Consider the following 23,118-nt stretch of genomic DNA (forward strand, 5'->3'; position numbering starts at 1 on the left):
GAAAAAAAAAAAAAAAGTTATGCCTTATGCAAAAAGGTTATAAATTCAAAACGTGTATTGACAATGTTTATGATTCTTTTATAGTGTTTCCGTCCTTTTTGAAGCCTCAAAGCCCCATTCATGTGTTCCATGCAAAAGAAAGTTATACAAGTTTGGAAGAACATAACAGACTGCTCTCTTCAAGCTTAGTACTCTTTGGTTTGCACAGAGGGTGCACAGAAATAGTTCACAAAAAAAAAAAAAAAAACTTTTCCAAAAAAAAAAAAAAAAAAAAATGCAAATAAGTTTCTTCATCCGAAGAGATTTGGAAAAACTTAGCATTTTGTGACTAGCTCACCAGTGGATCCTCTGCAGTGAATGGGTGGCAGAGAGTCCAGACAGCTGATAAAACACTGCAATAACTCACAACCAACTGACAAGACTCCAGTTTATAACAGACACAGATTTTGGTAGGAGAGGGGGATGGACCTTTTCACTGAAGAAAGTGCTACTATGGATTATGGACAGGTATTTTTGCCCAGTTGTGTTTTGTGTGTTATCAGCTGTTTGAATTCTCATTCTGATGGTACCGATTCACTGCAGAGGATCCATTGGTGAGCAAGTGATGTGATGCTAAATTTCTCCAAATCCGTTCTGATGAATAAACTTCTTGGTCAGTCTAAGGGTAAGTAAATTTTTTTAAAGAACTATTTCTTAAAGAACTAAAATATGACAAAAAAAAAAAAAGTCACAATGAAATGGAATTAGTGACGGTTCTTTACTTGCATACTGTGGCTTAAATCAGAGTGTAATGGATTATTAAAAAAGACAAAATCCAGGGCAGGTATTTGGTTTGATCCATTGGTTGGTGACTGGTTTTTAAGATGTGGGCGTCGCACTCTAAACCCCACTGCTCCACAAACCTGCATTCATTTCAAATTAAATAAATGATAGCGGAGGACCTGTATACATCACCAGAGAGAAGTCTGTCATTTGAACTGCAAGATCATGTTATATTTTGATTAAAAATTACAAATTAAAATTTAAGAAGTATACATATCCATGGATGTATTTACATGCATTTATAATATGCATTTACAAAACAGAGTGAATTATCATTTAATGCCAACTTTAATAAATGAGGTGTGTGATGGGGTGGGGGTTAAAGCAAAAAACCCATGAAGTTTAAAGAAGAATGATGCCGGTAACATTTCCCCTTTCAAATCCCCTTTCAGGGCTCAATAGAGGAAAAGGAAGTGCTGTAAGAATTGTTTTTAATCTGGTTTTCTGCATGTTATCCACTTTTTGCTTCCTTCCCTCCATCCTTCCGCTCCTTTCACTGCTGTCTGTTCCATGACAGCACACAAGGAGAAGTTCCTCTATTACTCATGGTTGACTGAATCAATGAAGTAACGCTCTCGCTTCTGTCTTAGGTTAGTCGACTTACAACACAAATGACATTTCTTCTGTCTGTGGTTTATTTTGCTTACATTATTTAAGTAAAGGTGAGTCAAGACGTGATTCTTGTGTAACCTACATACATCAGTGCAAAGGTGACCTATATTCAGAACAGTGAACAGAGGTGTGGTATATGGTTACAGAGTATGCACTTTACATTACTTTGATCTGGAATGTCAAAAGAACCAGTACTTCAGTACAAAGTCCATTTGTTTCTAAAATAATAAAAATAATAATTAGTCTTTATAAACATAGCTGCACAAATGATTCAATTATTAGATTACTGGATCACCCTCCACTGCAAATGCCACTAGTAAATAGTTAAGACTGAAGAAAAACAATTTAGACAATAAAAAGAATAAAGTGCTCACATTAATAAGCCAAGTAAAATTCAGCAAAAATGTGTTGAACGGATCAAAAGGGATGGTAAAGACATTTATAATGTCTAATGTTGCCCATTTTCCACACTGATAACAAGAAAAATGTTTCTTGAGCACCACATCAGCATATTAGAATGATTTCTGAAGGATCATGTGACACCGAAGACTCGAGTAATTTTTAGCTATAAAAATAAAATGCTTTTGCTGTGTTTTGATATCAAATTGATATTATTAATGGTGCGATTTTACTAGTATGACAGTCCTGCTTTGATGTTATTTGACAGAGCCACTGACTCCAGCGCTGACTGTATCCTGAAGTCATCATTAACCTCTTAAAAAAACCCTACTTGGAGTCATGATAGGTGCAGACGGGCTTTATTAAGTAGTGAAAAAGTATTGACTCCCTGTTTTCCAAAAGGAAGTGAGGATGATGTAATGGTTTCATCAGCCAGAGCAGCAGGGAGGGTATTTCTTACATCAATACAGAGTAAATCAGTCCTCAGTGGGGATTTTAATTTAGACTCTGCAGGCGGCCACAGCTTTGGATGTGCCTGGAGCTAAATTTCCAGAGAAGGAAATGATAATTGACCACAAGACACTAATACAAAAGAGGTCACATTGTTCATCCAGTCACAACAGAACATTATTTAAAAACATCGGACAAGGTTTTAAAATAATTAGGCAATTCCCATTTTCCAAAAGCGTAAACCATTAAATCTGAAAAATCCTCCGTAAACCTGTGGATTGTGCGGCATAATGACACATTGAGAGAGAAAACTCAAGATCAAGCTATGCTTGGAAACATCTCATTTAGTAGATCGTCTTTGGACTTCCCCAGACAGCATGAATGACAGCTGAGCATGTTTTCCCGTGTCTCTAAAAAAACCACACGCCGCAGTGACAGAAATGAGAACTGAGATTCCTTAACCAACTGAAATCTACAGACAAGTGAATGTGTAAAACCTGAAGCAACAAATGCACGCAAACCAACACGTCTATGAAAAATACACTAGAGTTTTTTTTATATATATAAAACATGATGTGGTTAAAGAACAGAAAATAAATAACTTCCAATAAGATTCGGTCACAATCAACAGGGAATTTTTACACTTGCTCACCCCAATTTTAGTGATCAGATAAGCATCATGAAAAGCCCAAGTGTGAATGACCTCCAATACTCTTTCGAAATCTAATCGGGAACAGTAGATCAGCTCTGACATGTTTATGTGGCTGAGTGGAAATGAATGTGTAAACCCAATCAGATAGGAATCCAATCGATCAAGACACATGATGTAAAGTCTTCTAACGCACACATTCACAACCATTAACATGCTTATTAACAGAATTAACTGTGACACTCTTAGCATGAACCAGTACTGAGAAATGCTATAGGGTCATTCCATGTCAAGTCAGTTTTCTGTTTTCTGAAGAAAGACAAACATGTATAGCGATGAAAGGCAAAGTATTAAATGTCAAAGATTTACATTAACTGTGTAATCCACTATTTTGTAGAGGGTGCTCAAAATGGAAATTTATTTTTTACCTGAGATTTGGAGCCAAATTACAGGGGTGTAAAAATGACTTTAGAAAGATTGAAGCATCATTATACTATTTTTACACAGAGATGTGTTATTCTACTAGTAAAATATGTTGACTTTAGCAATCTTTGTTGTAGTATATGCCAGTGGTGACCTTTGAAATATAGTTACGTTTTTTCTCCAATGTTTACATGCCTGTAACTCAATAAGTACTAAACATATCTTGGTGTCCTTTTAGATTTTGGGTCTTAACAAACTTTCCTTTTGACATCTTCATTTTTAGGGCCCTGTATTGTTCAGTTTCAGAGATACTGAGATGTAATATGGCTCCAGGAGTAAATTGTTCAATTGTACACAAACTTTTAGAAAAGTAAGATTTTACTAAAAGACAAGCCAGACAAGTCTCTGGGTAAAAATAATAAAATGAAGCTTCAGTCTTTCTAAAGTCATTTTTACACCATTGTAATTTGGCTCCAAATCTCAGGTGAAAAGTGCCATTTTAATTACAGTTTTACAGTTAATATACATCCATGACATTTCATATTTAAATTAATAATATGCATCCATGGCATTTAATATTACTATACATGTTTATTTATCTTCAGAAAAAATACTGACAAAATCAAAAATTTTAGCCGGGGACTCTGGTTGAGTTGACACGGAATGACCCAATAAAAAGCAGAACTGTTAAATGTTATCATAGCAGCATTTCTCAGTTTTGCCTACTCCATTTCATGTGTTACAATGTGTCCACTGACTGAATGTGCTCAAAAACAACAGAGGTGTGCGAGGAGCGACTAACACGCTCAGACAAGCACACCGTAAATCACAGAACATGATGTTGAAACCACGCTCCTCAAGAGCATCGACCTTCTACAACCTTCTACTTTCTCTCTCCCTCTTGCATCCTATTTGTATTTACTGATTTTCTTTTCGAAATGATTTGTGGTTTAACATCCATTTACTTTTCATCTGGTCCCTCTTGGAAACTGGTCTAACAATACTTCACATCTGACTGTTTCTCCTATTTTGTCAAAGTTAGGTAAAAAAAAAAAAAAAAAATCTTAATTAAGCATCTAACTAACTTTGTCTAAATATTGTGTATCTAATTCAACAGTTCTGAGTACAACTCATTTGTATTATTTAATATACATTATTAACACAGAATTCTATCGCCCATCCAATTCCAGATGTTAACAAAGGTTTGCAGATCAGTTTTGTATCTGACCAGTGCACTTGTTGACAAAAAAGAGAGAGAGAGAGAGAGAGAGAAAGAGAGGGAAAAAAGGTAAACATCCCAAAAAGACAGAGTAGTAGAGCATATGACTGCAGACATTATAAAAGTGTTTCTGGCACTCATCTCCCTAACAAAACAACCAGCAACAACTGAACATTGGTATGGGTAGCTGCAGGGCCACAGGTTGTGACATCATCAAAAAAAACAGACAGGAGAGGATTAAAAGTGCAGATACATTTTCAGCGCCTGCGGCATCCTCTAACTGAGCTATCCACTGTTACCACTGCACTGTTCACAGTGCAGACGTTCATAGTTCAGGGGGGAAAAAAAGTCCTCCTGAAGTTATTCCCAAAGGAATCAGTCACAAGTGTGCATTCTGCAGTCTCATTTTCTTTGTGCACCTGAACTAGCTTCACAAAAAGGAAAAAATAAATAAATACATAACATTTAATATTGATATTATACTGAAGTCTGACTCTTACTGCTATGCTGATGTATGTAATTTCTTATCTTTCATACAGGCTTCTTCAAAAACCCCTTCTAGTGCTAATGTATTTCCGCCCTACACTCACAGAATTGGTTGAGTCTTAAGTTGACAAGATGCCAGACTGCACAAACAAACAGGGCCACGTTTCCAAAAAGTATTGGGAGATTTCATCATCTGCAAAGCACATATGTAGCCAGATTTTTACACCACACATACTCTGTTTGCTAAGTTTGCACCTGCGCCTTGAATTTTTTTTGTACTAATTAAGTTCAGAGATACCTGCAACTTTAGTTTAAACAAGTACGAAAACTTTTTTAATGACTCACTGCTTCTGAAGAGAAATAGCGTAGACACAGGACCTGAGTTCACGCACACGACCAAATGGAGTATAGTTTAAAAAGCTATGCATTTGACTGTAGACAAAGTTATTCCAGTGACATTCTTCCTCTGTGTTGTTATCGTTATGCACCTTATTTTAACATGAATGTGCAGGGCTTTCGGTCTCAGTGACCTCCAGTTATTTTAGCTGTACAAAATCAAATATTATTTGAATTTTAATGTTATCACCTTTTTATTCTTCTAGCTTACCTTAAGTGGCTAATGAATCAGAAGTCTCATACATTCACAGAAAACAGCTTAGAATTGCTTAGAAAAAATGTGGACTCTGCTATTATCTTAGAATTAAAGCAATCTTTTAAAACTTTATCCATAAAGTTATCGTTCTTGGTGTGAACAGCCTTTCCAGTAGACTATAGCTGGGAAACTATTATAACTTTGAGACAATAATTGCACACTTCACCTTTAAGAAAATGAGCTCCTCTCTTAAAAATCTAATGAGCACTAACCACAATGATGATTCATCTTTCACATTTAATTTATCTGATATGTGTATGTTATCTGTGTCCTGTCTGTCATGAGGTCCCTGCAGGGCAGAGAGATAGATTTCTGAGATCTAAACCGCACGACTACTTTTACAGCTTCTTCTTATTGAGAAATACCATCTTCCTGAAGGCACAGCAACAATAGTCACACCACACCAGCGCTACTGGACAACCTTGTGTGCCGTCAGGACCAGAGGCAAACAACCCCATCTATAGAGCTCTGACACCCAATCCTTTCCCCAGAGAACCTGGCAATACATTAAAAGATGCACACAATCCCATCTCATTTGAATTCATTTCAACTCTTCATTTTCAATTGAACATGCACGCACGCCACTATAATTTGACGCCGAGTGCTGAAATAAATATGACGGAGGCAAAGCATAATACCAGTGGTGTACCACAGCCCCACGGCGAAGCATTAGCCGAATCAGCACACAGCATGTTGTGAATCATCTCCGCTCCATGTCTACTTAGGTCCTTCCTCTATGAAGACCAGCGTCAAGCCAGTTTGACCATATGAATTAACTTTACCTTTTATAGCGGCACCAACCATTAGTTCATTCAGAATTGATGTACTGTTAACAGAGTTAGCCATGAGCAAAAAGTTAGTTAATACTCAATTGAGGCTTTGATTTCCTTTCGACCAAGTCATTACACGATACGGAGAGCTGAAAGATATTAACTTGCGGAAGTCATCTGAGTCGAGTTAGCGGTTACCTCAAATTACCGAATTATGCTGACCTTTTGACAGCACCTAACAGCGAGCCGAGGGCCCTCCTAAATCATTCAGTATGTGCTTCATTCATATACTAGACTACGACATTTGGCGAAACTTGTCGTAGGGAGAGGCCCGAGCTGTGCCAACACGTATCGGCCCAGGAGCCAACCATCACATTAGTGAGGATACGAGACTCTGAACAAACACTCTCACAATCCTCCGCTTGCCAAGCCTCCGGGGAAATCTGGATTGCACATAAAGCAATGGCAGAAGAAATCCAAGACTAAACGAGAATGAGAGAGGAAATGACGGGAAAGATCTAAAAAGGGGTTAACAGTGGTAAAACTGACCATCAGTGAGCCAAACCCAACCATATGCTTTCCTTTAGTCGCTCCATACATACATGAATAAAGTTCTCTTTGGTGGGACCAGTTCATCTGATTAATGTTATTTTGTCTGGGCAGGGCTGGCTCATACTGGGCAGTGTGGCAAGTGCCATGACTGGATAAGATCAATTTGACATGTGGCTGATGCGTTTGGAAGAATGATGTGGTCAGCTCTGAAAGCGGCTCATTAATTGGTGGGTCAATAAGTGGCCACGATGAAGAAATGGAAAAATGTTTAAAAATCTTATTTAAAACATGTGTCAAGTTCTTAATGTACTCTTTGTATTCATGTGTCATATGGTTTTGAAAAACATAAATATCATTTTCAAGAAGCGTTTCAACATAATGACTCTAAATATGTCATGTGGTGAGACTATCGACTAAAACAACATTTGCCATACCGTCTGAAAATATGCGAGTGTAAACATCCTATTTTTAAAAAGCTTATTTTACAACTTTTTTTAACAAATATCATGCACCATTATTAATGCACCATTGGAATTTTTTTGGGGGGTGTGGGGGGGGTCACAAATGACATTTTATCTGAATATACCTCTTCTTGTCATAAAAATGTCAATTATCTGATACAATATCTGACATACTGACCCTGATATATAGTCATGAAGGTCTGCAGAGGTGTTATTTCCTGTTGCTGTTTTTTTGGGGTAGGGGTTCCTTTGCGCTGCTTGTACTAATTCATTTTTTGCATTGGTTGCATCAGATGATTTGGCGGACAAAAGTTTTTCAAACATTAATAAGCAGATTTTCTCAAATATTTTCTATAAAATCATAAGTTTATGCAAAAAAATACTTAATAAATGAATTTCTTCTTCATTATGACATCAGAACAATATCTTAATAAAAAGGCACATCTCACCCAATGAATATCTGTTATGATTTAGTCACCCTTATGTCACTCCAAATCCAAAAGACTTTGGTTAATCTTTGAAACACAAATAAAGTCATTTCTAATACCTTGAGATGTTTCCGTCCCTCCAAGGTCTAGGTAAGTCTAGGTAACCAAAATTCATAAAGGTGTTGTAAACTGAATATGAATTGAGTGGTTTAATCCAAATCTTGTGAAGAGATACAGGTACTTTATTTGATGGAGAGTTTTAATTTATGCTTTTATTTATTTTATCTATACACTGAGTAATACAGACATAAGCATAAAATTGACGTGTGATGCCCAAGAGGTTTGTTTTAGAGCGTGATGCACACACAAGCTTCCATGTTTACCATATGTGCTCTGTGTATGTGTGCTTAATCTAGTTTTGGTTACTTAGACTTCCAATGGAGGGACAGAAACCTCTAAGGTTTCATTAAATATCCTAATTATCTGCTCAGTGTGTGTGTGTGTTATATCTGCCTTCATTATGATATTGGGACAGTTGTTTCACCCTGACATTTTTAATATGCTCAAAGAGGTGCATACAATCCCCCCCCCAAAAAAATAGCATCATGCCACTGGACCATTAATAAGGACATATGGCTGATCCATTCATTGGGAATAATCCTGAGGTCTATCTGAAAACATCTCATTAATAGATAAGTCTCAGGCGTCACTCTTGTCAAACTAAAAAGGTTACAAATTCAAGAAGCAAGTAGAGGAGATCAAGTCATATGCGGGACCCTATTTTAAGAGAAGGGTGCTATTGAGACGTGGCCCTAATGCCTGCCCTTAAACGCCCCTTCCAGTAGCACAAAGGAGGGGCATTCTGGAAAAGGGACAGGGAGGGCAACTCTGGTTTGGTTGTTAGGTTGGGCCGAGTCGGGTCGCCTCGGGCAAGGCACATATGGCTGAGCTCAGAACGCCAGCTTTTTCTTTGACATGGGGATATTTTAATGACAGGGAAAGAGTCAAAGAAAACTTTCTCCCTCTCTCTCATTCAGACCACTTCCAACATCAAGCACAGCCCATAGAATCTCCATATGGGACTTTCTGGAGAGCCGTTTCGCAGCTGGCCGTTCGCCTAAAACAAACGTTCAAGCTCATGCGTGCACACACACTCAATGTGTACACTTTTAGTTCAACTTAAGAGGGAAAAAAAACAACATCCCCTTAAATGTCTGACAGAGATGGTCTTGTTTGCCTCATGCTTCAACCAGTGCTAAACCACACAAAGGGGAAGAAAAGAAAAAGACACTGACGCCCTATCGGTATTGGGTCACAATGTATTTCCACCTTCTTGGAGGTTCTCTGACTGGCAGTTGTACGCTGGCGTTCACATGCAGGATGTGAGCTTGTGCAAATACTGAACTTGGGTTGCATGTAGTGCTGGAGTCATTTTAATCTGACTCCCAGAACTAACTGAAAGAAGAAGAAAAAAAAAATCACAGGCCTTACCCATCACTTAGTCAAAGCTTTTCAGCCAAAGTAACTTCAAGTACACTAACTTCAGGGGCCTGAAACTCCAGAACAACCTGAGGTTAAGTATCTACATCCAAGGAATATTTACAGTGCAGGAAAACAAAGAGCTTTACAATTTAGGGTTACCCTAACCTGGGACTGAACCAGTGACCTTTGTGTTCTTACTTATGTTTCTTAATCACTGGGACTACAGTTTCCCCTTTAAAAACTTGGAAGTATCTAAAATGGCAGTTCTTTTTCATATAGTATTACTAGTTTTCATTCTGATAAACAGCAAGTGGACAGGATAGTGCATTAAGGGGAAATACAAGATTTGGGATATAAAATAAAACCTTTGCCATCATTTACTCACCTACATTGTTGTTCCAAACCTGGATGAGTTTGTTTCTTTTATTGAATACAAAAGAAGATTTTTTTTAAGAATGTCGTAAACCAAACAGCTGTCGCTTTTCTTTTGTGTTCAACAAACAACTTAAGGGTGAGTAAATTATGACAGTTTTCATTTTTGGATGAACACATTAGTCCACATTAGAATAAAACCAATTAGTGACAGCGATCTTGTGACCTCCAGTGATGAAGTCATTGTGATGATCAACACATAACCATAGTTTTGTTTGCTTTTAAAAACTGACGTGTCCAAATAAATGTGTTAATCTGTGATTTGATCTTGTGCACCAGTATCAGAAGTTAACAGTGGGCTCGGTGGATCCAGTAAAGCACCAATGACATCAGACTGTAGAAATATTCTGCAAGCATTTCAAATCTTCAGCTCAAGATGTGACTGCTGATCTGTAGGCTGAGCAACACCATCGTTGTTTCCACAGACAGATGGGAGGGGGAAAAAAAAACACTTCAAAAACCTTACATGACCTTAAGCTCACTTGCGATCTGTAGCTGGGCAAGAGGTTACAAGGTCCAATAGACAGGAAGGTGGTGATGTGTTGCCTACACATGTCAGCTCTAACTCACAGTCTGGTTTCTCTGTGCGTGGTTGTATCAACAGAGGAAACCTACACATTCAGGGCTACTCTTTGTTCCTCTTTCAGCTTTCTAGCTCTCTCTTTCCTTCATTCAAGTCCAAATTCAACTCTTGAAGGGGACAATCCCACCAAAGTCAAGTACATCCATCCTTCCTCTCTGACCTCAAATAAAACACTAAAGTTCATCTAAAAAAAGATAAAGATTTTATAAAGAAAGAGGCATTATTCAGATATCTTCTTCATACGTCACTAAATTATTTTGCAGGGAAGGATGCATCGACATTATGTTGTCATGCCGATAACGACATCCAATAATCTTACTTTTTCTTTTCAACTGGAGTGGCTCTAACTAAAATTCACTAACTTGACAAAATAGCTCAGAGGCTGAACTCTACAATGCATAGAAATCTGACCAATTACTGATTTTCCTTTTGATGAGAAATTATTAGTAATATAGAAGCAAAAAAAGTAGTTATAGAGGACAACAAAAAGGAGCAATGGTCACACATAACACAGACCCTCAACTACGCGGTACTAACAGACCAATGTGGGGGAAAAAAAAAAATGAGACACTTTGCAATGGCAAAAGAAATCCAGCTGAATCATATGCAGAGCCAACAACTAAAACATAAAACAACTAAAACATAAAGTAGCACAGACAAAATCAAAAAAAGCATCCTCTGTAAACTGCTTTCGCTGCATTTTTGCTTTTTTAATGACAATTAAACAGGAAATGGTATATCTTTGCTTACAGCAGATGGCCCCTATTTAGTCAAACCACAAAACAACATGGTGTGACATAAAACAATCCTCAATAATGACATGATTTAGGCTTTGGTTTATGTGCAGTTAAATACCATCAAAAAAATCACTACCTCTGTCAATGAAGAAGAAAAAAAAAAAAAAAAAAAAACCTTTTTCCCAATTATGTGCAAATAACTTTGGCCACTGATATATCATACATTATTTATTACAGTGCTTAAGGGCTCATGTATTGAGAAATACATTGGCTCTTTAGTCACAGTAGTATTTGTAATGCTCTAATATAATTATTGTTGTTATCCATGAATTTTCAAATGTATTGATTTACAGGAAAGGCAGAAATAAATAGCATTTTATAATAAGTTATAATTTATATAAGCACCTGTCACGATAAAGAGAAAACAAATATTTTAGAAACACTTCTGTGACTAAAGAGCTTATATACTGGTGGATTAACCATTACAGAAACATAAAAAATGATTTTGGTAATCACCAATACAGCTGCGGCACAAACCATACATTGGGTGGAGGTGGTCTAATAAATTTGTTAAGCACTGTATATTCATGTTTTTATTCATCAATATCTGAATGTACTGAAGCATAACAAAAATTATGAGACCAGGTTGTTGATAGAATGTTTCTAACAAACAAGAAGTCTCAAAGCACCAAATTAAAATGATTATGACCTATTGACCTTTGCTTGATTCCTCTGTCAAGCACAGGTTGTGTTTCTAAAGGAATAACTACTAATGCAAGGTCATCCAGACCTTGCTGTGCCATTCCTGCAGGCGACTTCCCAAGTGCCAGCCACTTCGAATGCCTCGTCATTCACCTCAGATCCCTCAGGAACAGTGCTTAACAGTCTAATAGATGTCCTTGTCCTGGAGAGATGCTGGCAAGGCTGTGCTCCACAGACTCTCTAAGTAGGAGTAGTGTCCTTCTGACCAAAAGACCTGGGTAGCAGTGGAACAAAGAAATCCACACAGAAACTGGATGACAAGCTTTTTTTTTATTTTTTAATAGAGGATCAGGATATTGCATACACCCTCTATAGGGGTTAATAAGTAGCTAAATATTAGGAATTAATGCATGTTTTGGCAGATACCAATTTTTGGTGTCAGTAAGTTTTTTTTGTTGTGTAATACTTTTATTCAGCAAGGACACATTACATTGAATAGAAGTGACAGTACAGACTTTTACATTGTTACGAAAACAATTCTATTTGAAATAAATGTTGGTTCTTTAAAATTTCTATTCATTAAAGAGTCCTGAAAAAAGGTAACATGGTTTCCACAAAAATACTAAGCACCAGAACTGTTTGTAACTGATAATAATAACAAATGTTTTTGTGCAACAAATCATATTAGAATGATTTCTGAAGACTTCCGCTTTGTAATCACTACATAATCACAGGATTCAAATCACAGAAAAATAGGTTTTTTTTTAAATATATAAATAAAACACAGTTCAGTAAACTGTAATATTTCACAATATTACCGTATTTTTGAATCAAATAAATGCAGCCTCGGTAAGCATAAAAGACTTCTTTAAAAAAAATATATATATATTTCTTAACGGTAATATAGGCTGATATCAAATCACTGTTTTTGAACGGTTTATATTTTAAATAACAAAAATTCATTCACATAAAAAAAAAACCTCACACCATATAATTTTAAAACCCCCACTTTAATTCAAGTTTTTTTTTTATTCTTAAACTAAAATATATATAGTGCGTCTACTAAATAGCCTATTAATAGTAGCTCAAACTGCTTCTTTCTTTTTGGGGGCTACAAGTTCCAACACATTCAAGAAGTCTGAAATGTATCAAAAAAGTCACTGTCACTGTGCTCAATTACAGGGCACACTCTTAAAAACAGCTGGACCACTGAAGAGTAAACACTGTCCATCAATCACTCCACTGCGCTGAGGGCCTTCCCCAAGCCAAAACAAACAATTCATCAACGTGGGGCCATTTTCCTGTCATGGACAATCAGAGGGTTTTTTCTGTCTAGTTTTGTTTCTTTTTCATACAGAGGTTCACAAGGCCCCCGACACATTCATGTGTACCTTACTTGCGATAAATATGAAGGTTTTCCAGACAAATACATAATCATCACAACGTTCAGCAAGTATGGGTAAATTTAGTCCTAAATTAAATACGAAACAGACAAGGCGATCACTTCCATGTTTTCTGAATGAAACATCCTGGATGTTTGAAAAAAAGAGAGAAAAAAACTGCTGACAGTGAAGAAAGCAAAGTTCCCTTGGCTATGCTGTAATCACAACCAACCGGCCAGTGCAAGAATGAGGAAATTCAAGAATAAAAGGGCACCACAAACACCGTTGAACACTCTGGCTCTCTTTACCTCATACATAATCCATGCCAAGTCAAACACAATGGGGGATTGGTTTTTTTTTTTTACCCAGTTTTTCATAAAACCACAGCAGCAATTTTTTGGCTCTGTATGATAATGCCATTTTGATCCCTAAAGACAAAACTAAGACCATTTAAAACATTCCAAGCTCACACAAGTAAATAACATTTCTTGTTCTCCTAGCAGGAGATTGCCAATGAAATCAAGACCCTTTCTGGAAAGGAGATAAGCTCCTTACGAACGATATATCCAAGGCAACTGACCAGTCAATCAAGAAAGAATGTTTCCAATGGTTTGAAACAATTCTGAAGTTTGATTTAGACTGACAGCGAATCTTTTTCCACAATCATCAGACAGCGTATAACAGTTACTGAATGCAACTCATGGGAAAGGACCAGAACTGATGCTGGGTGCCATGCAGACTCTGAGCCAAGCTAAATGCCTTCAAAATTTGCCGTTTCATCCTCTAAGCTCCTGGTGTGACCGTTGAGGAAAGCCCCAACAGTCTTAGCCACCTCAAATGACCGCATTTCAAATCAACATTGTGCTTTGATGACATGCTTTAGAAAATAAATATGAGAACATGTGAAATATAAATTAGCTCTTGTCACAAATAAAACTCAGAGAAGAAAATGATGCAACAGGCAAGTTTATTACACTACCCAGAGAACTTCCTTTTTTCTTCCTTTATACATCCGGCCTCAACCAACCAACAATTTAAGGTTAGATTTAGACCCCAATAATGATAGCAACTCTGAATGAAGGTGAGAAAAACATGCACCATCCAGCCTTGGTAGAAACAACAAGCCTCTCTTTATTGGCTTTCCTTTGCTCAAGTACAAGGCAGGAAGCAAGAGCAGCAGGATGAGACCGCATTCATGCTCTCTTTTATGCTAACACGCCGTCTCGTTTCTCTTCAGACAGGTCACCGAATGTCCCTCCACTCTTCTCTTCTAACTCCTTTGCTGAGCATTGAGCATTGCAAAGCATCTTGCCTGTATAATGCGTTTTCAGGCAGGAGAGACGCCCCGGGGAACAATTCTTTCACACACACAGGCCTACCTGTTTATCAAGGCACACACCTTTCATTGTCCCAAGCGGACAGACTTTATTGTGTCATTATACACAACTGAAAAGAGCTACAATCCAAGTCTACGTCGCATATGCTTTACAGAAAGAAAAAAAAGGAAGAAAAAAAAAAGTAGGAGAAATTGGTCTGTGTAATGTTAAATAAAATCTCCTTCCCCTGGAGCACGATACGGGCTGCACTGTGCTGGAGGTGATTCATGCTTTCATCATTCAAGGTGATGCTGGGATTGTTTTTCCTCCACACACTAGAGATCTTTCTTAAACCAAGGAATGGAGTAGTTCTGTATGAGCACCACAGTACACCACGGTAACCTTTCCAAGAGCAATAAAAAGAAGCAAAAAACAAAAAATGTATTTGCTACAATGCTATGCTACAACTTTATGTCCTTTTAATTTATTCAAAAATACAAATACATTTCAAACTAAACACTATATATATATATATATATATATATATATATATATATATATATATATATATATATATATATATATATATATATACATACATATATACACACACAAATTTATAGACAGATAGATAATGGTTACAAAATACTAAATTTAACCAAATATTTTCCTTCTTGAAGTCAAAGTTTTAAAAACCATATGCAACTAACATTAATACAAGGGGCACATTTCTAAGAGCTTGGCACAACTAGATTTTGCCTTCATTTATTTATTTATTTTTTGGTGTACAATTATATCCATGCATTAGTTACAGAGCACAGTGCAGGCAGACGTAATAAAATCTCTGCATAGAAAACAGTGTTTTACTGACTGATACATTATCTACACATAGCAAGTTTAGCAAGTTTAAGAATGGCATTCCTCCTGTCAAAACAATCCATGTCCAACAAGTCCAATTCTATAGAAACTGTTTGAATGAGATACACTAAGGTGCATGTTAGTACCAGGTGTAAACAGGGATTTAGAAGGATAACTCATGCTTTACACTAAAGCAAACCCCTTGTGTTAGTACCTCAGACCCTGAGCCATTAGACGAGCATCAGCCTCACATGAGAAGCCCAAGCTTTATCAGGTCAAACAAGGAGCGCTACACAAAAGGCTGTGCAGTGAACTGTAAAAGGCCAGCCACACTCTAATCGCAGCAGCCACTGGCATGATGATGCCCTCACACATGCTAACAATCATGCCATCTCTAATATCACTGGTGGACATCAGCTGGACAGGTGGCAAGTCAACCAGTCACTGGCTTCCTTGTCAAAACAGTTACAGTTCAGGTCCGCTGGAAAGCCCCCAAATAAACAGTCTGCCACCACCTACACCCTTCGCCAAAAAAAAGGAAGAGAAAAAAAAAATCCCAGCCAGGGGATGTCTGTCACCTAGTTGGCTGTGTACAAAGATTACGAAAGGTACCAGAGACACTACAGAAGTATAAATTGCATCATGAAAAAAAATATGAATGTACACTCATGCAACCGTTTACAAAAAAAGTTTCCCAAAACACTCCCCCAAAACATCTGTCGATCAAATACACACCATCACTGCTGTCTCAGGCTAGACTAGAAGTTCAAACAAACAGAGCAATGTTTTGCAAACGACAGTGTTTATACTTTTCAGGAAAGTCAACACAACAATGGTTAAAGGGCTACTCATACCAAATAGATTATTAAAGTTTTAATAATCATTCTAGTTCTATGACAACAGAGAAGTCCAAGTGGAACAATATCAGTGAAGTCACTTTTAGAAACCTTTAAAAAAAAAAAAAAGCTGAAGAATCATAAAAACTCTGACAGCTCATCTGAATCCACACAGCTTTAAAGAGCTTGAGAATTTAGTGGCAGATGACAAAACAGTAGCGTACACTTACAATTAACAGAACGTTATTTTCCGTTGACTTGGATGCTATAATAGTTATTGTTATAGTTATCAATATTGGTGAGACATGTCTTTATTTACATTTGATTCTGCCAATTTAACTGGGATAGGAGAAAACAGTTTGCGCCTGCGGTATTACCAAAATAAATAAATACAAATATTTCTAGTGAGTTGACTCCTAAGACAGTTCTTTTAATGAATAGTTCAAAAGACTCACAAACTCAGCAGTTACCAAAGTGAATCGGTCTAACGAATCCTTTACTGAATCGGTCTGAGCTCTTACTGAACTACGTTAAGTGACGTACATCTCGAAATGAAATAACTTGAGGTTTGTGAAACTGATAAGCTTTATTCCTTGTTCATCCGTCGACGCATATCTACACATTTGCAAAACACGTACTAATATTTAAGTGAATTCTATAAATAAACATTTTGGTATATTATTATTCTATATAATCATTTAAGAGTGGACGGGATCTCCTCGCTACAGCCACACCGTTCAGTGAGAAACACTGCCATGATCGCACATTGTTCAGTGTTGCCCAAGAGTGACACAAGCAAAACACTGCCGTGCGAGAAATTCATTCGCAAAAGGCTCCGATTCCTAAACGTTTCCATGCTTCTTTTTCCAGTCGGCGAGCTATAATGTCCTCAGTTGCACTTGCCATTAAATAATGATTCGTCTGCACCGAGTGAGCGACAGCAGAGCCAGCGGCTCCGTTTGGTAAACAACACTTCACAATCGAGCACATTTCCCTGCAGACAATCAATAAAACCCATCAGACCACCGACAGAGCAACAAAATCACACATTCAGACGGGAGGTGTTTTCCACTCCAATCCCAAACGAAACCAAGCCTGAAACAAAGCCACTGTACTGTATTACTAGAACCATACAACGCGCCTCTACACCATGTGTACTGGGGACAATCCGTTCGTGGGGGTTTCCCTATACAGCAATGTTGTTTATTTGGTATTTTTTTGTAAAAATCCCAGTTATATTTATAATACTGTGTGGTTAGAAAAAGTCAATACAAAACGGTCTGGTTGGCCCTCAACTCCCCATGCACGCGCACCGCGATGGGCTCAATGCAACAACCCCAGAACACACGCGCACTACACTCAGAATATAAAAACACACAGTCTGCGTGCTCTTGTGAAGAGGCTGGGCACAGAAATTCACAGTACACAGTCAGCACACGTGTGCAATGGAAAAGAAACCCGCCATCTTTTCATTAAACCCGTTAATTTGCGAGAAAGTGTGTAAGAGCCGCTGAACTCCTGCAGCAGTCCTGAATCTCAGACTTACCCTGTCACAACAGGCGCCATCTTCCACAAACTCTCACCAAAACTCCAAGACTCGCGAGATCCTCTCTCCCAGACCCTACCAGCCGCCGAGACAACAGAAGCAGACTGGAGACTGAAGGAGCGAGGGAGAGAGAGAAAGGGGGCGGGTGACGAGGACCGAGGAGGGGGGGGGCAGGGTGGGTGAAACAAAAGGGCAGACGCCACAACAACAGGCGTGGGAAACTCTTCCGATCTCGCGAGAGGAGGAAAACTCTCACCATACAGCTGAGTGAGCGAGGCTCGTGTCATCGCGAGATTGTTGCGAAGCACGGTGCTCAAACAGTAGTGCTTCCCCGCTCATAAATAACCTTTACGGGCGGAATTGGCAAGATATTTTGACGCTGAAGCTTGAGATTTCCCAGGCTCCTGTCCGATAAGCTTTGCTCACAAGATAGTGGGTAGTTATGGAGGTTAACCATTAAAATGACTATAATGTGAAGAAATAGTCACGTTATCCATAATATGTATTCTAACCAAATATATAGCACGACATACAGAAACCTTGACGAGCGCCTGTTGATGTCCTTGTGCAGTGTTTGCTGTCTTTATCACAGACGAACTGGATTATAGATGTAAAATTTCTCAGATTAACAAACCAGTAACACTTTTCATTCAGTAGTTTTTGTTAATATAGTGCCCGTACGTGCCTGTATTTAAATTACAGTATTGCGGGATGTGTTTTTGTCCGTTTTAATTTACCTGCTGAAGAAAAAAAAAGAAAAACAGCCTAAGTTGGTTGGTCTTAGCATGTTTAAGGTGGAAGTAGTTGATTTTAGCTGGTCTCCCAGCCTGACCAGCCAAAAGTGGCCAAACCCCCGCTAAAACCAGCCTGCTGACCAGCTTTGACCAATGTTTTTTTTTTTTTTTTTTTTTGGGGGGGGGGGGGGGGGGGGGGTTTGGTTTTCAGTAGTCGTGATACAATGTAACATGAAGATTACATGAAAAGCGTTTTTACTGTCAGCAGTGAGTCTGACTAATTGTGAAACAGCTTGTGCATTGTACAGCAATGCATGATTTTTTAGAAAAAACACAAGCATGAAGGTCCACCCTTAACCGCACCCTTGAGCCTACCTAACTTAACTGTCAGTAGGGCAGGGGTGTCAAACTCAGTTCCTGGAGGGCCGGAGCCCTGCAGAGTTTAGACTGAACAACGAGACCGGCCAAAGGAGTGCAGGTTGTGTGTGCCTTTATATTGAGTGCTGATGAGGAGGTGAATCAGAATTTCGGGGAGAGTGAACGAGTGGGCAGAGTGTGCTGATCTGGTGACGATGGGTTGATTGAGGTCTGAGATGGTTGCGACTCCGTGACAGAATGACATGAGGGTAAGTCATAACAGAAATCTAATTGAACTATTCTTTAAAAATACTGCTCTTTTTCCCCCAAGCATCCCACAGCCTTTTTTATAATCCTGCTGTTCTGAAGCTAGATTCTGAATTCCACTTTATCACCCGATTATTTCATGGTCTCAAAACACACTTGACAGCTCAACTGACGCCTTTTGAGCTGTCTAACTCTGAGCTGAGTGAACTGTTCAGGAATATTAAATAGCAGTCAGACTCCTCAGACTCAAAAATCTCACACCTGACCTCAAACCGACTTTAATCCACAGTTTCCCAATTCTTCGGATGTATTATTGATTTTTATTTGTGCTTCATAATCTTTCTGACAAGAGAGTGAGTGAGAATGGAGGAGGACTGAAAGGAAAAGGAGCATGAAAAAAAGAAAGAAAACATGAGAAGCAAGATAGTGGAAAAGAGTGACAAGTACTAGGACAGATAGGTCACAGCAGAGAGAAAGAGAGTTTCACACAATCTGGCACTGAGCCTTCAGCCAAGCCATTTTTCCATTCCTTTCCACCGTCTTCTTTTTTACGATCTGAGAAAGTAACCTCCAGTTACTCTTTAGAGTTTTATAAAAACTGTAAAGTTTCCGAAATCTTTTACAGATGAAACCAGTAAATGAGTGCCGAAGTTCAAGTGTTTGAGGGCCTCACAAACACTGTAACAAAATCCTCAAGATATGTGAAATTTTGATAGGGAGTGAGTGCTTCCAAGCTTAACTATTGGTTTTAAACTTTGACACCAAACGTGTTATAAAACTAAAAACATGTTTTATGGATACACACAAATATGATTTAACGTTTCCTTTAGGAATCCCCATAACTCTTTCCTCTTCCTGTACACACTATAGGTTGTCCAGCCTGCCTGAGAGTTTGTTGGAAAAGTGTTTGAGACTTTGCCAAAGTTTGCCCTAGTAACAACTATTATTTTTATTGCCATTAAAACACCATTCGTTTTAATGTGTTTGCATAGCACAAGAGTGTAACCATCTCTTTTTGATTCTCTCCCACCTCATATGGTTTTGGTTCAGAATTTCACTCCTTTTAATTTGAGTACCGTTACTTACTCTTCTACCTTCACTTTGCCTCTCTTTTTCATTCCTCTCCAATATTGTTCTCTCAGATGTCTTGCAGGTCCCAAGTGATTATTTTCAATAAAAGAGACCCATCTCAGGAACTGCATGTGCAGCCAATTCAAGCAATCACGAATGAACCACAAGTGTGCCGCCCGTAAATCCAGTGTTGATGACTGCCTGTGTATTTAGCCAAGAGAAAGACTGGTCTCCAAAGGCAAGTCCCACTCCAGCCCCCAACCAGATGATACCTTTTAACCACAGACTTGTATAGCGTGTGGATTAGGACCTGGGCCTTACGGATTTTCAATATTCATACTCATCATAGTGGAAACAGCCCTCTGAGCAGTCACTGAGGATGGAGAAACTTGATAGGTGCGATAAACTCAGCCTTCCCAATGTGCGTAATGTGGAGAGTCACATTCTCAATGCAGGGAGGGATATCGTTTGCACACCAAAGTTATATTTTGCTCTCTTTTTGGGGATGATTTGAATTATGATGCTATCTTATAGACTCACTTTTCCAAAAACACAAACACCATGTTGAAAATCGTCAAAAGTAAGTGTGCTTTTGGCGTCAGATAATGTTTCTGTATCTGATAATGAATGCCAATGGGCATCACAAGACACCACTGACATTTGCTGCGCGCTGGACTGACCTGTAGTTCCAGCAGTCAGCTGTGTGAGTGTGTTCGCCTCGAGGGGACCAGACCACAAAACACTAGGGGAAAACCCACAAGAAATAGGCAGTTTGACTAATGGAGAGTCATCTTCAAAAGTCTCAGGCGTCATTGACTTCACAGACCAAATCAGTGCTCCACTCGAATGTGAGAGCAGGATGGAAAATTCATTGTAGTAGGTCCGAGAACAGCTTAAAAACAGTTTAGAGAGTCTCAAATGAAATTAAAAGATGAGTTTAAGGCTCTGGGCTTTGAGTGTCAACCCCGAGTGCACTTCCATGAATGTAAATTTGGAATATTACCTCTTTCAGTAGGAGTACATGAGGTAAGATGATGGCGTCTGTGGGGAATTTCACACACACACACACACATACACACATACACACATACACACACACATCATCCAATTTCATGGGTGCTCGACATTTCAAAATGTCTCATCAAACCAAAAAATTTATAAAGTGACAAGCATTAGTGCCCATAATTACTAGTGCCTGGTTTTCTGGTTTAAGATACAGAGGGTAAAAGGTGAATGGTGTAGCAAATATATTTTACAGTGTGAGGAAAATAGTTGATTAAAGTTAATGACCGAATGCGGTATCTCAGTGAGTTCAGCTTTAGCCTCGAGCTGTTAGCACTGATGTACAAACCAGTGACTGCACTGAGAAATCGAGCATATCCAGGTACTGAGAAAAAAAAGGAAAGGGGAGAGACACAAGGCCAGTGTGCAACACCACATAAAAATATATTTATAAAAAAAAAAATCTAAAAACACAAAACACTACACTAGAAAAAAAAAATAAATAAGTATTAGGCAGGCTTTCTTTTTATGAACATTGTCAAAAATATACTGTTAAATTTGCAATTAAAAACTAAATAAATACATAAACAGCAGAAAGCGACTAATTGACCATTGACAAAATTTGGTTTTTACCTTAAAATGTACTAATAACCACCATTATGGTATTATACAGGTGGTAAAATAGAAAGCCACATGATGAGTTATCATAAGTGACTTGATCAAAACACACATAGCCAATACTTGCATATACAAAACACCATCAATGTAACTCACATGGCATTAAAATAATGCAATTAACATTCACTAAATAATATAAAAATGTAACACAAAACTTACTAATGCACATAACTGATAGCAAAAAAAGAAGAAATAAAACTATTATATAAAATATACTGCACAGAGAGTTTTGGGAATGTCCATTTTCTGTTTTTTCACTGTAAATTGTAAGGGTTTTTTTTTTTTAAATTTGGCAGTATTTTACAGGAAAATTATATATGAAGGAGTGTTAAACCATATAGTTTTCACTGTACATCAGGTCACAGTTAACCATTTAACTGTATATTTTTTACAGTGTTTTCTGTAAATTATACAAAATTTTTTTTTTTTTTTTTACAATACAGATGCATGTTTAGCCAGTGTTGAGTATGACAAGAACTGCAAATTGGCTACCCTAAAAATGTCGTCTCCATCTGCAACGTGCTTGGATTGGTTCTTTCTAGTGGATTAATATGTTCTGCTCTTGTCCTTAACTTCAAATGATCTGCAATACTTGCCCTTTTGGACGAGGAAGCCAGTAGCTTTTATAAAAGGATCTTGTCAGTCATATTATTGTGGCCATGAAGACTTCATTCATAACACCGTTGTGAAGCTTGATGGGAGGCATCCAATGTTGCCGCTGAATTATACACTTTGGTATCCAGTTCCCCTCTGCTTTTGCTGACCATTTCTAACATTAAATGGACCAGTGAAGTTCAGAGACCACTGATATACAGATATAGTCTTACTTTATAATTGTAACTAGCTGACATTGAGATTCATTATTTCAAGAATCATGAAAGAACTGAATCCGAACATGTGGTGACTTGAAAGTCGATGTTCACTCTGGGTAACGTCATGCTCTAAAAAATACAAGCATGTGCAAGAATAATACAGTGTAACATTTAAATGTTTCAGTCTCATTTATTCATTTCTGAAAACCACTGTGAATGGAATTGTGTTTGTCATCAGGATGCGGTTGGAACGTCAGGGGCTTAATATGCAGTATTGTGGTCAGTGCAGCTCAAATCTGTGTATTTGCATGGTTACTGCATCAGTTAGATGAGAAATGTACAGTAAGCCATTGAGTTAAACGATGTATCAGAACTGGCCAGTGTCTCAGCATGTCTTGTT

At 38.0% G+C, this 23,118-nt stretch overlaps 1 protein-coding gene across 1 annotated transcript in view; it reads right to left on the reverse strand.

Moving 5' to 3' along the window:
- LOC109109858 (recombining binding protein suppressor of hairless-like) overlaps positions 1–17,945 on the reverse strand; it is a 44,432-nt gene extending 26,487 nt beyond the window's left edge. Inside the window, exon 1 of the mRNA XM_042760806.1 lies at positions 17,798–17,945. Within this exon, the coding sequence (XP_042616740.1) occupies positions 17,798–17,817 (20 nt within the window). The 5' untranslated portion in view covers positions 17,818–17,945. The remainder of the gene's footprint in view (positions 1–17,797) is intronic.
- Positions 17,946–23,118: the final 5,173 nt, after the last annotated feature.

The sequence above is a fragment of the Cyprinus carpio genome, chromosome A7 (assembly GCF_018340385.1).
Source record: "Cyprinus carpio isolate SPL01 chromosome A7, ASM1834038v1, whole genome shotgun sequence".
NCBI classification, from domain to species: Eukaryota; Metazoa; Chordata; class Actinopteri; order Cypriniformes; family Cyprinidae; genus Cyprinus; species Cyprinus carpio.